General features: G+C 43.2%; 1 protein-coding gene across 4 annotated transcripts in view; it reads left to right on the top strand.

The window, feature by feature from the left end:
• LOC122207621 (zinc finger protein 470) overlaps positions 1–13,419 on the top strand; it is a 37,339-nt gene extending 23,920 nt beyond the window's left edge. The window contains exons 1-7 of one of the 4 annotated variants that reach the window (XM_042917699.1): positions 6–203; positions 945–1,078; positions 2,360–2,448; positions 5,464–6,727; positions 8,595–8,721; positions 8,898–8,993; positions 11,349–13,419. In XM_042917699.1, the coding sequence (XP_042773633.1) occupies positions 6,725–6,727; positions 8,595–8,721; positions 8,898–8,993; positions 11,349–13,222 (2,100 nt within the window). In that variant the 5' untranslated portion in view covers positions 6–203; positions 945–1,078; positions 2,360–2,448; positions 5,464–6,724 and the 3' untranslated portion in view covers positions 13,223–13,419. Of the gene's footprint in view, positions 1–5; positions 204–944; positions 1,079–2,359; positions 2,449–5,463; positions 6,728–8,594; positions 8,722–8,897; positions 8,994–11,348 lie in introns of those variants that run through there. The other 3 variants (XM_042917698.1, XM_042917700.1, XM_042917701.1) reach the window with 3 other exon arrangements.
• Positions 13,420–14,276: the final 857 nt, after the last annotated feature.

Genomic DNA, 14,276 nt, shown 5'->3' with positions numbered 1-14,276 from the left:
GACCCGGCGGGGCGGCCGCGCGCGTTCTGGCGGCGCGTGAGCGGCTGGCGTGAGGGAACGAATGACGGCTAGAACCCGGGCTCCGGACAGCCTCCCCGGGGAGGCCAGCCCCGTGCGCTCCAGCTGCCGCCGCCGCCTCGAGGCCGGCGCGGGCCCGGTTGGGGCGGTGAGGCTGGAGGGGTGGACCGGAGCGGATGTCGGAGGTAAGGGTGACAGGTGGCTGGGGCGCGGCCGCGACGGTGTTGGCGGAGGGCGGCCCCGGCCGCGGGGGCTGGCGGTCCCAGAGTCCAGAGTTGAGGATGGGGTCCCTCGGGCTCGGGTGTGAGACAGGGGTCCCCTGACCCACAGGCTCCTTCCCGGGCTGGTGGACCCAGGAGTCCAGAGTCGGGGGTAGTGACCCTAGAGCCTGGGTATAAGAAGGGGGGCCCCTGACCTGACACGCTCCTTCCTGGGCTGGCAGTCCCAGGAGTCCGGAGTCTGGGGTGGGGTCCCTCAGGCCGGGGTGTGAGATGGGTCCCCTGATCCGACAGGCTCCTTCCCGGACTGGCGGACCCAGGAGGCCAGCGAGTCGGGGGCCGGGAGTGTGAGGCTGACCTGCCCAGAGTCACCTGACCTGGTCCAAGGTCCTGCCCCGCAGGTCACTGTGGGATGGGGTTCCACTTCCAGTGGAGAGGGACCCCGCCTTTCCAGGGTGTGGTCAAAGAACCCATCCCATTCCTGCTTCACTCTTCTCTGTCGCGCCCTCTCCCCGCCACCAGAGAAAGGGGGCGGGGCGGGGGGGCCGGGGGAGGGGGAGGAAGCACAGCTCACAGCCAGACTGTTCTTTCCTGTTTTGCTGCAGCAATAATTATAGCCACTGTTTTCTGGGTTCCGGGACCTTTTGGGGACAGTCACACCAAGTGTCGCTTCAGCACGCGGAAACTCTGGTCCCTCCTTTTTCGCAGATGAGGACACTGAAGCAGACAGAGGCCGGGTAATCGCTAGTGTGTGGAAGAGCCGGGATTCGGTTCCAGGACTGGAGGGCTCCGGAGTCCCTCCGGTACTGACTCTCATGTAATCCTCTCTACAACGGCTTGAGGTCAGTATCCTTAACTACTTGGGACGGGAGAAGAAGTGACTCTCAGACGGTTAAATAATCTCAAGGGTTGAGATCCCCCAAACCCCCACTGAGCAAGTTTTTGTTTCTCAAACTTTTGACCCAGTTTCTCCTACGTGGCATGGAGAGGAGAGTGTGTACCTCATAGGAATGTTATCAGGGTTCACTGAGCTCATGCCTGTAAAACACTTATCCTGCCACATAGTAAGTGGTCAAGAAGTGTTCATTCTTATTGTCATTTTTGAAAAAATGTTTATTTTTTGAGAGAGAGAGCCGTGGAGGGGCAGAGAGAGAGGCGAGAAAAATCCCAAGAAGGCTCTGCACGTTCAACACAGAGCCCAAAGCTGAGGCTCGTGAGAACTCACAAACCACGAGATCATGACCTGAGCCGAGACCCGAGTCGAAACCAAGAGTCAGTGCTTAACCGACTGAGCCACCCAGGCGCCCCCTGTCGTCATTTTAATAAAGGAAAACCAGAGTTTTGAGGAAAGAAACCAGAATTAAGTCAGGGACTTTTTTTTTTTTTTTTAACATTTATTTATTTTTGAGACAGAGAGAGACAGAGCATGAACAGGGGAGGGGCAGAGAGAGAGGGAGACACAGAATCTGAAACAGGCTCCAGGCTCTGAGCTGTCAGCACAGAGCCCGACGCGGGGCTGGAACCCACGGACCGCGAGATCATGACCTGAGCCGAAGTCGGACGCTTAACCGACCAAGCCACCCAGGCGCCCCAAGTCAGGGACTTTTATCCTCTTTCTGATTGAAGAAACTTGGCTCAGAAGAGACATGGTTTGTCACAGAGCAAAATGGGTCTCTTGATGGGTTTATTTGGTCCAGTTATCTGGAAGCCATGTGGACCCTTTGTTGTAACAGAGGTGATAGTTCTCTCTGGGGAAGATGAGTGTTTCTAGATCCCGTGGAATCTGGACCGACCCTGACTAGTCAGCCGCACCAGGTCCCGTAGAGTCTGGACCGACCCTGGCTAGTCAGTTGCACAGTTGTCTGCTTGAGCAAATGGTCTGTGAGGGTTCACTCAGGCAGCACTCCTGGTATGTCTCTGTTGTTAATGATGGGTGGCTTTGAGACGGAAGGAGGTTGCACTCAGCCTGAACACCCAGAGCAGAGTAGGTCTCCCACTAAGCTCCTGGTGGCGAGGGGATGTGGGGGTGGCGGTGGGGGAACAGAGGGAGCTGAAGGGAGGACAGAGTTCTGGGCTGTGATTATTACAGCCGCTCAGCCTCTCACTGCTCCTTTCTCTGCCAGCTCTGCCCTCTCAGGGTAAAGCACTTCTCACGAGGAGCCAGGAAGAGGAAGAGGTGATGGGAGTTGAACTTCTTAAAGCCATGCCCCTGGTGAGTTAGTCTTCCCTCTTTCCTTCTTAAAATACTGTCTTGCTTTCTAGGACTCGAGAGTGTTTGTCTCCTTCTGAAAATTGTCTGCCTAAGAGTTGCACCCTGAGGCCTGGCTCCCATTTCTTCCCTCTCTGATGAGTGATGGGGCCAGAGATAGACTCAGCCCAGCACCCTGGCCCAGCTTCCTCTTCTTCCTACAGCTGTTTAGTCTTCATTCGAGAAATGACCACTCTGAGCCCTTCCTTCCCTGTGCTCAGTTTTCTCATACGCATCTGACAACACAGAAATGCAGTCCTTAGAGGCAGTTTGAGAGCCATGACCTGCCTAGTCCCTAAGTACCCGTCCTGGCTTATAATCTGTTGGAGAAATGAAAAGGCAACCAACATTTATTTGTGCGGTGTGGTCAGTGCTGTAGGTGTGGAGTGGACTTGCCGTGGAGTAGTGGGCAAGTCCACATGAATACCTTTGGGTGAATTAGAGAAAGGTGTCCTTTCCTCTGGCCCGGTGAAGCTCTGGGACAGGCCACAGTCTAACAGGACGAAATGTACTTTATTTTTAGCTCCTTTTTGCCTCCCTGGTGACAGATCCGGGTGCGGAATAAAGCCTACACAGTCGTACTCCCTGTTGGAGCGAGGAGGCAAGGGAGGTGTGACTCCTGAGGTTCATCTTGAAGGAAGGGGAGATATGCAGGCACACGTGATTTGGGTCGGAGGGTGTGGAGTTGTCCCCTCCCCACATGACTTGGAGCCATGAACATCTTAAAATGCCAGGGAATGTTCTACATCCTTTTTTCTTTCTGAGATGAACATCCTCATCTGTTTAATCAGCCCCTTGTTCCATAGCTGAGTTGTTGCCATGTTTTACTATTTAATAGAGATTATCGATCAGATTATTGATCATCGTTTGCCCTCATCACTGATTATTTTCTTGGACTAAATTCCAAATTTTTCATTTCTTATGGATTAGAGTTTCTCAAACTTTGGAATATTTTTAATTTTAATATTTTTATGATCAATAATAGAATTAAGAACTATAATTCATATACTGATTAAAGTGGACTGCTAAATGAGGATGATGAACAAATTATTGTAAGAAATTATAAAATTTGATTAGTGAATTTTATTATTTTTTTTTAATGTATATTTATTTTTGAGAGAGAAAGAGACAAGAGTGTGAACAGGGGAGGGACAAAGAGAGAAGGAGACACAGAATCTGAAGCAGGCCTCAGCCTCTGAGCTGTCCGCACAGAGCCTGACGCGGGGTTCAAACTTGGGAATGGCAAGACCATGACCTAGGAACCCCAAAATTTGCTTAATAAACCTTAAAATGGCTTTTTAAAAAAAATTATTATTTAGGGGCGCCTGGGTGGCTCAGTTGGCTGAGTGTCCCACTTTGGCTGAGGTCCTGATCTCATAGTTCATGAGTTATTTTTGAGAGCAAGCGAGAGTGTGCAAAGTCTGGGGAGGGGCAGAGAGAGGAGACAGAGAAAGCCAAGCAGGCTCCATGCTGTCAGCACAGAGCCCAACTCAGGGCTCAAACTCACAGACCTGACCTGAACCGAAATCAAAAGTCAGACACTTAACCAACCCAGCCACCCAGGGACCCTGATTAATAAACTTTAAAAACTAATCAAATAAAAAATAACAGCATAGTAAAATTGTCTTTATTTTATATCAGTGAGCAGCTTATAGCAAAGCAAAACACCTTTTCTAATCAGATTCAACACTGTAAAACATGTACTACCAATGGAACTCGTTTGTTACGCAGTTAAGCATTTTATATATTTTTTTAATGTTTATTTACTTATTTTGAGAGCGAGAGCGTGCAGGGAACAGAGAGAGATTCCCGACCAGGCTCTATGCTGTCAGTGCAGAGCCCAACGTGGGGCTCGATCCCACCAACCGTGAGATCATGACCTGAGCCGAGATCAAGAGTCTGATGATTAACTGACTGAGCCACCCAGGTGCCCCAGCACTTAAACATTTTAGATGAAATCAGTATTGTTACTTGTCAGAGGAAAATATTTTGAGAGTGGCAGAGTATGGCAAAAAGATTAGTAATGTGACTGTGGGACCAGATTGCCTGGCTACGAATTGTAGCTCCACTGTGTACTAGATAGAGCACCTTAATTTCGGTTTCCTCGACCACAAAATGGGAATAACACTAGTACCTAATTTATAGTCCTGCTGTAAGTGTTAGTGAGTTAATATACTTTAAGTGTTTGGGAAAGTAAGTGGCACATAATAAGCACTGTATAAGCATCAGCTTTATATGCCGCTGTTTGCCTGGCCAGCTGCTGTCTGCCTGTATGCCCGTGTAATTCTTCATATGATGTATAGTGTGTGTGTGCGTGCGCGTGTGTATACACTCTAACAGACCTGGGAAAAACCTACAACATGGCATTTGATGCACAAGAAGCACTGAACATCAGGAGGTTTTTATTTCCAACGGAATATTGATTTTAAAACTAACAGTAATTTACGCTGAAATTGGGAGAGCCCTTGTTCCGGGAAAGGTGGACTGAGCACATGTCACCCTGTCTTTCCGCTGGAAGCTGCTGTAGGACCGGGACGGCAGGCACGGAGCAGCCATCTGAGGTCTGTAAGCGGTAAAGAACAGCAGGCTGATGGGGAAAGAAACCCAGAATGCAATGTATTTACCTTTTTTTTTTTTTTTTTTTTTTTTAACCTCCCAATATCTCCTAGCATGGATTCAACAAGCACAAAACCCACAAGGGGTTTTGGCATGGATAAAAAGAACTGCAGGAGACACCTAGTTCAGGCTCAAGAAGTAGGAAGGGGATCTAATACTCAGAAAGGGTGGATGGGACTCTACCTTAAAAAAAAAAAAATTATGTTTTCTTGTGTCCTAAGACAGTAGCAGTGGGGTCTAAAGGCATCTAAAACTTTGAAGGAGGAGAAATGTCTGTGATTGAGAAGCTGTGTCCCCCAGAGGGTGGAGTAAACTCTTACTGCTTTGTTTTCTTGCTTCTGTTCTCTCCCTGCTTGGCTCCAGGGGTGGGTACAGTCAGGGCAGGGGCACAGTCAAGTGGAATAAATAAGCCCCAGCCATCTGGCCAGAGGACTGCGAAGGGGAACCCCTAGGAGGTAGGAACTACTGGAGAAATCACAGAGAAGAGGAGCTTTGGGAATCAACTGTATAAAGCTATTTCTGAACTCCCAGGCGCACCCTAGCCTGCTCATGCGTGTATCTGGCCCCAGTCAACGAGAAGTGAACTGAGGGATAGACTGCGGGTCACCAAGCAGGACACGTGTAGGACAGAGGCGACTGTCACTTCATAGGCTCTGCAAATGGAGCCGGAACAAAATATCAACATTCTCCATGTAATTTAAACAAGACGTAAAGTCTTGTAACATTCAGAAGGTCCAGGATACTATCTAAAATTACTCAAATGATGAAAAACTAGGAGAATTTCAATTCATGGGAAAAGCTAATCACCAGACGCTGGCATTGATGTGACCTGGATGTTGGGATTATCTGATAAAGGTTTTAAAGCAGCTATTATAATAATGCTCCAACAAGTGAACTCTCGTGAAGCAGACAGCCTCAGCAAAGAAATAGAAGATAGCAAGCAGCAAGAAATGAAAAATATAATTGCCAAAATAAACCCACTGGATGGGCTTAGCGGCACAGTGAGAAAGGCAGTAGGAAGAGTTGGCGACCTTGAAGGTACAGAGAAATTGTCTAATCTGAACAATTGATACAAGATTGAACAGAGCCTCAGGGCCCAGAATGTTAAACATTTGTATCATTGAAGCTCCAGAAAAGAGAAAGTGTAGAAAAAATATTTGAAGAAATAATGGCTGAAAAATTCCTAACTTTAGTGAAAGACATAAAGCTGTGGATCCATGAAGCTCAGCAAACTCCAGCGTGATAAACTCAAAGACATCCTGCCTGGCGGCTCTGTCATCAGACTGTTAAAAACCACAGACAAGGGAAACAGCCCGGGAAGAATGATGCTTAACATATAGGGTAGCAGCAACTTCAATTCTGGGTTTTCCATCAGAAATCATGCAAATCAGAAGGAAGTAGAGCAACTTTTAAAAAGTACTCAAAGGAAAGAACTGTCAACCCAGCATTATGTGTCCAGCAAAAAAATACCCTTCAAAATTGAATGTGAAATAGTGTCTCATATGGAGGAAAACTAAGGAAATTCATTGGCGGATTTCTCAAAGAATTGCAAAAGGAAGTTCTTCTGATAGAAATTATACCAGAAGGGAACTGAAACATCAGGAATGAAGAAAGTGCAACAGAAATGGTAAATATGTATGTGTAAATACAGTAGGCTGTTTTCTGAGTTATTTAAAATATCTTCGGGGCGCCTGGGTGGCGCAGTCGGTTAAGCGTCCGACTTCAGCCAGGTCACGATCTCGCGGTCCGTGAGTTCGAGCCCCGCGTCAGGCTCTGGGCTGATAGCTCGGAGCCTGGAGCCTGTTTCCGATTCTGTGTCTCCCTCTCTCTCTGCCCCTCCCCCCTTCATGCTCTGTCTCTCTCTGTCCCAAAAATAAATAAAAAATGTTGAAAAAAAAAATAAAATAAAATATCTTCAAAGGTTGAAAACAAAACTAATATCTTCGGTTTAATGAACAGAACAGGATTTGAACATAGGTGGTCTGGCTTCATAGACCATGTTCTTAACTACTATAACATGTTGCAATTAGATAAAATAAAACAAAAGTAAAACTTTTATTGATGTATTAAATGAAATGTTTTCATCTGTTGTTGGCTGCGCCTTCCTTCTCTTCCTTCTTTTCTATCCCTCCTTCATCATTATCATAGGTAACAATTCTTGAGCACTTAGCCAGGTACTGTGACTGTTACTTCATTTAATTCTCACAGTGCAGCTGTTATATAGTACTAAAATTGTTCCTGTTTCTCAGGTGGAGAAACTGAGGCATATGTAGTTAATTAACTTGGCCAAGATCACCTAGTTAGTCAGTGCCAGAGTCTGAATTCTTTGTAATAGTCTGACCTTTTTCTCTGATTTTATTCACAACTGGTGGGTTTTTCAGAACTCATTTGTAGATGTTGATACAAGTGAAATCACAGAGTAAGAAATGGAAAATCTGCCAGCAACCACGGAATGGCTGGCTGGCATCTCTTGCTGGTTGGTTAAGAAATTCAGCCCATGTAACAAAACAGGTTGTGCTCACTTCATATGATCTCTCTCGGTACTTCTCAGCAAATTATCAAAATCCAGCTTTCCAAATGTGTTCTCTTAATGCAAAACATATTTTTATGTCAAAAGGAAAAAATCTTGCTAGGGGTTTTTTTCTTTTGTTTTTTTAGACACACCTGTTAACATCTCAGAGCACTAGGATTTCTTAGAATATATTGTGGAATTTGAAAACTTGCTCATCAGATCAGCATCCTTCCTTGAAACTCCCTCACAGTCTCAGAACTCTTTAATTTCTTCACGTAGAAAAACGATCTAGCTCCTAACGTGATAAAATACAGTTGACCTTTGAACAACATGGGAGTTGAGGGCTCTGATTCCTGCACAGTTGAAAATCCGCATATAATTTTTTACTCCCCCCAAACTAACTACTAATAGTCTACCGTTAACTGGAAGCCTTACTGATAATATAAACAGTTGATTAACGCATATATTGTATATGTATTATATATTTTTATATTCTTAGAGTAAAGCGAGTTAGAGAAAAGAAATTGTTAAAAGACATATGGAAGAGAAAATATACTTACAATACTGTACTTGTTTATTGAAAAAAGTCACACGTAAGTTCACACGTAACTAGACTTGCGAAGTTCAAACCTGTGTTGTTCAAGGGTCAGCTGCAGTTTAGTACTTAACGTTCTATCTTACGTGCAATCAGTATATTTTCATATGAGAATGTCTTCTCACCACCGTAAAATTGTAAATGCTCGAAGAGTAGAGAATGTCTCTCATATTTTTTCACTTTCCTAATATGTACAATATAACTAGGCAGAAAAGCTGTCCAGTAGCTAACCATACAACTTGGATGATTTAGACTCCAGTGTAATTACTTATGCCCAGTGCAGGGTTTTTTTTTTCCCCCATAGTGTGAACAGCATAAGTCTTTACCCCTGGAGCCGGCTAAGTAATGGCATGAACACTGAGTAAGGTGATATTTGTGTCATTTCAGGATTCAGTGACTTTCACGGATGTGGCCATAGATTTCTCTCAAGAGGAATGGGAATGGCTGAATCTTGCTCAAAGGACTTTATATAAGAAAGTGATGTTGGAGAACTACAGGAACCTGGTTTCGTTGGGTAAGAGTATCTTCTTCCTTGCACCCCCCCATTGGAGTCTTTCCACCTCAGTAGTCTTTCATGCCTTTATCAGCATTTTCCTACAATGTCCCTTTTCTCTCAGTACCTCTTAGAATGTGTCATAGCTCTGCAATATCCACAAAATAGCTAATTTTCCTGTCTTTTCTTATATGCAGGTCTTTGCATTTCTAAACCAGATGTGATCTCCTTACTGGAGCAAGGTGAAGACCCCTGGATGATGAAGGGAGAGAGGACAGGAGGCCTCTGCCCAGGTGAGTGCAGATAACGAGAGTGGGGAAACTATTCTCAAGATGTTTCTTCTCTGATAATTGTTGGAAAACACCCCTCAAAATCCCTCTCAAAGTAAAACTTTTTGTCCTGACACCATATTTTAAATGGATCTTCTCTTCTCCACTACACTTTTATCTGAACTGATTTCCTGCAAATAAAGTACAGTCTGTTTGTGAACTTCGTTGTACTCCATGATGCTTACCTAGTTCTCAAGTACCAGAGTGTTACAATCATCCCTGAAGCTCAACATTCCTGAATTCTTTAGACAAACTTGTTTTTAGTTTGAAGTGGCTTAAAAATTTCCTTTCTTTAAAATAAGAGTTTATCAGGTTAACAATTATTATTAGCTATGTTCTTCCCTCCACTTTTAATTATTTTTGTCTCTGGGGTTTTCTGTTCTGTTATGTATTTTTCCTTTGTTGTTTGTGTATGTTCCCCCCCCCCGCCCCACACACACACACAATACCATCCCACCCCTTGAATTAGAAAGATTTTTAGTCTTACAAGTTGTTACTTTCATGTCTTTATATTTTTTAAATCCGTATTTTAACGTTTATTTTTTGAAAGAGAGAGAGTGTGCATGCACATGAATGGGGAGGAGCAGAGAGAGAAAGGGAGAGAGAATTTTAAGCAGGCGCCATGCTGTCAGTGCAGAGCCCGACATGGGGCTCAATCCCACGAACTGTGAGATCATGACCTGAGCCAAAATCAAGAGTTGGACACTTAACTGACTGAGCCACCCAGGTGCCCCTTATATCTGTATTTTAAAATTCATCCACTTGAGATTCAAAACCTCATCTTTTAATACTCCTACAAAAGATGAATAGATGAGCTAACTAATATTACCTCCTTTCTCTTTGTCCATCACCTCTCAACTTCTCTTGTACTCAATGGGATTTTTGGCCCAGTTTATATTTTATTTTTTGCTGCCTTGCTTGAAAGCTATTTTTCTGTCATGAAAGGTAGATAAGAGTTTATAGATTATATATTACAGTAGAATCAGCCTCGAGCGAGATGGTTACATTTCATTCTGTAGCTTGTAGTATAGCCTCTTCCTGCTTTCATTTTTCATAGTTTCAAGAAGAGGATTGTTGATAGGTCACTTATACTCCTAATGATATATGTTAATAAATAAGAAATAAAGTATCCAATTCAAGATAGTAGAAAAAGAACAAAGTAAGTCTAAGGAGAACTAAAATAAGTTAGGTATAGTGATTTATACTGCTAGAGATAAAAGTAGGAATAAATGAACTAGAAAATAGTAGATTTAATGAAAATAAATCAAATAGGTGCTTCTTTAGAAAACCAATAAAATAGGGACACCTGGGTGGCTCAGTCAGTTAAAGATCCAACTCTTGATCTCTGCTTGAGTCTTGATCTCAGGGTTATGGGTTCAAGCCCCACATTGGGCTCTGCACTGGGCGTGGAGCCTACTTTTAAAAAAAAAAAAAAAAACTAGTAAAATGTATAAACTGTCAAATAAAAACAAATGAGAGAAGGCAAAAAAAGAAATAATAGTAAGTAACCATTGATGCCTAAGCACTTAAAAGAATCATATGAATCTGTTTCCCTCAACTATCTGTAAATAATTTGAAAACCTGGATGAAATGGATAATATTTTAGAGGATATAAATTATTGAAACTGGGGCACTGGGTGACTTGGTTGAACGTCTCTTGATTTCAGCTCAGCTCATGATCCCAGGGTCATAGGATCAAGCCCTGCATCGGGTTCTGTGCTGAGTGTGGAGCCTGCTTAGGATTCTCTCTCTTTCCCTCTCCCCTCTCCCCCTCATTCTCTCTCTCAAATTAAATAAATAGTAAGTAATTAAGCAAATAAATAAATAAATAACGGCAACTGACACCAGAAGAGATAGAAATTTTAAATAGACTGTTTACTGTTGAAGAAATGTAGAAAGTTAGCTAAGAACTGCCTCCTCCAAGAATTCAAAAATTCTGTAAAACTTGTAAGAAAAAAATACCAACATTGTTTAAAATGTACCATGACAGAGAATAAAAAGAAGAACTTTAAAAAGTTTTGTTTATGAAGACAGCATAACATTTGATGCCCAAATCTTACCAAAATAGCATCAAAAAATGAAAATACAAATCTCACTTATGAATACTGGTGCAGAATCTGTCATATTGATATAACACACCAGAGCCAAGGAGGGTATATTCAAGAAAGGCAAGGATGGCTGCACTGCCTGACTTTATATAAGATTGTCAGAGACCTCTGTGGTCTTCAGTAACTGTTTGATTCACATGGTTTCACTTTTGAAGTTTCCATTCTTCTAGCATTAAGTAAAGGAGACATTTGCTTTCTCAATATCTTTCAGACTTGGAGTATGTTTGGATGACCAAGGAATTATCTCCAAACCGGGACATTTATGAAGGAAAGTTATCCCAGGCAGTGATACTGGAAAGACTTCCAAGCTGTGACCTTACCTGCTCCACATTAGGGGAAAACTTGAAATGTGAAAACCTGTTTAAGAAGGAGCTGGTAAGTCAGAAGACACCTTTTAGTCAAGAGACAGTCACTCATATTGGTACCCTTATCGAGAAAAGAGACCACTTTAACAAATCGGGGACACTTTTACATCTGAATAGATTATCTTATCTAGAGCAGGTATTTTCCATAGAAGAGAGAATGTATAATTTTGACACAGATAAGAAAAGTTTAAAAACACATTCATTTGTCAAAAAACATAAGCAAGTCTTGGGAGAAAAGAAACTTCTGAAATGTAACGACTGTGAGAAAACTTTCAGCAAAATCTCAACCCTTACCCTTCATCAGAGAATTCATACTGGAGAGAAACCCTATGAATGTGTTGAATGTGGGAAAGCCTTCAGCCAGAGTGCCCACCTTGCTCAACACCAGAGAGTTCACACAGGAGAAAAACCCTTTGAATGTACTGAATGTGGGAAAGCCTTCAGTCAGAATGCTCATCTTATTCAGCACCAGAGAGTTCATACTGGAGAAAAGCCTTATCAATGTAAGCAATGTAACAAAGCCTTCAGCCAGCTTGCACATCTCGCTCAACATCAGAGAGTTCATACTGGAGAGAGACCCTATGAATGTATTGAATGTGGGAAGGCTTTTAGTGATTGTTCATCCCTAGCTCATCATCGAAGGATTCACACTGGAAAAAGACCTTATGAATGTATTGACTGTGGGAAAGCTTTCAGGCAGAATGCTTCTCTGATACGTCATCGGAGATATTATCATACTGGAGAGAAACCATTTGATTGTATTGATTGTGGGAAGGCTTTCACTGATCACATAGGACTTATTCAGCATAAGAGAATTCATACTGGAGAGAGACCTTACAGATGTAATGTGTGTGGGAAGGCTTTTAGCCATGGCTCATCCCTGACTGTACATCAGAGAATTCATACAGGAGAGAAACCTTATGAGTGTAACATCTGTGAGAAAGCCTTTAGCCATCGTGGCTCACTTACTCTCCATCAAAGAGTTCATACTGGAGAAAAACCCTACGAGTGTAAGGAATGTGGGAAAGCTTTTCGGCAGAGCACACATCTTGCTCATCATCAGAGAATTCATACTGGAGAGAAACCCTATGAATGTAAGGAATGCAGCAAAACTTTCAGCCAGAATGCGCACCTTGCACAACATCAGAAAATACACACTGGAGAGAAACCATATGAATGTAAGGACTGTGGTAAGGCCTTCAGTCAAATTGCACACCTTGTTCAACACCAGAGAGTTCATACTGGCGAGAAGCCTTACGAATGTATTGAGTGTGGGAAGGCCTTTAGTGATGGTTCCTATCTTGTTCAACATCAGAGACTCCACACTGGCAAGAGACCATATGAATGTCTTGAATGTGGAAAGGCCTTCAGACAGAGGGCATCCCTGATTTGTCACCAGAGGTGTCATACAGGCGAGAAACCTTATGAATGTAATGTTTGTGGGAAAGCCTTTAGCCATCGTAAATCCCTTACACTACATCAAAGAATTCATACAGGAGAGAAACCTTACGAGTGTAAGGACTGTAGCAAAGCCTTCAGCCAGATTGCCCATCTTACACTACATAAGAGAATTCATACTGGAGAAAGGCCCTATGAATGTAAAGAATGTGGGAAAGCCTTCAGGCAGAGTGTACATCTCACTCATCATCAACGAATTCATACTGGAGAGTCATCCTCGATTATTCCCTCCTCCTCACTCCCATACCACCAAGTCCTCTAGATTCAATCTTCTGAAGGCCTCTAGAGTCCATCCACTTTTTCCCAGTCTATGTCCCATTATCATAGTCTAAGCGGTAACCATCTCATTTTTATGTTTACAACAGTGTTACAAACATTTACCCTCTAGCTCCCCTCAAGTGCATTTTTAACACTGTAGCCAGCTTAATCTTTTAAAAATAAAAGTCATTATTCATGTTATTTTCCCATTTAGAATGTTTGTCTTTAAGAATATATTAGCTACCATTTAAGGGCTTAGCACACGATCCTTGACATATAATTAGTGCCATTAAGGTAAGGGTTTCCTTGCTGTTACCTTCAGCCGCAAATAAAATCCAGTAAGTCAAGACTAAGAAATCTAAGGATTTTAGAGCAGAGGACTCTTCACTCTCCCAGAAGGTAGGGAAATGAACACATTCAGAATTAAAAGGTTCTGTGATGGACAAGGTAACATGCTGGCTTACCACTCTCTCTGTGTGAATAAATACAAAGACTTGTAGGATTGCTGATGAGGAACTCTCCGCTTCACCTGGCATGCAGAAGTGAGAATAGGCCAGTCAGAACAAAGGCATTTGGTAGCATGTAGGACTAGGCAGGTATTGAAAACAAAGTAAGCAAGCTAGGAGACTTGATTAGAGTGACAACCATGAAATAAACTGAAAAAGGTAGTTTAACACTTTTTTTTAATTAAAAAAAAAATTTTTTTAACGTTTATTTATTTTTGAGACAGAGAGAGACAGAGCATGAATGGAGGAGGGTCAGAGAGAGGGAGACACAGAATGTGAAACAGGCTCCAGGCTCTGAGCTGTCAGCACAGAGCCCAACGCGGGGCTTGAACTCATGGACCGCAAAATCATGACCTGAGCCGCAGTCATCCACTTAACCGACTGAGCCACCCAGGCGCCCCTAACACTTTTTTTTTTATTAAAAAAATTGTTTTAATGTTTATTTATTTTTGAGAGAGACAGAGCCCAAGCAGGGGAGGGGCAGAGAGAGAAAGAGACACAGAATCCGAAACAGGTTCCAGGCTCTGAGCTGTCAGCACAGAGCTTGATGTG

Source organism: Panthera leo, chromosome E2 (assembly GCF_018350215.1).
Source record: "Panthera leo isolate Ple1 chromosome E2, P.leo_Ple1_pat1.1, whole genome shotgun sequence".
Classification (NCBI taxonomy): Eukaryota; Metazoa; Chordata; class Mammalia; order Carnivora; family Felidae; genus Panthera; species Panthera leo.
This window is presented reverse-complemented; position numbering and strand designations above follow the sequence as displayed.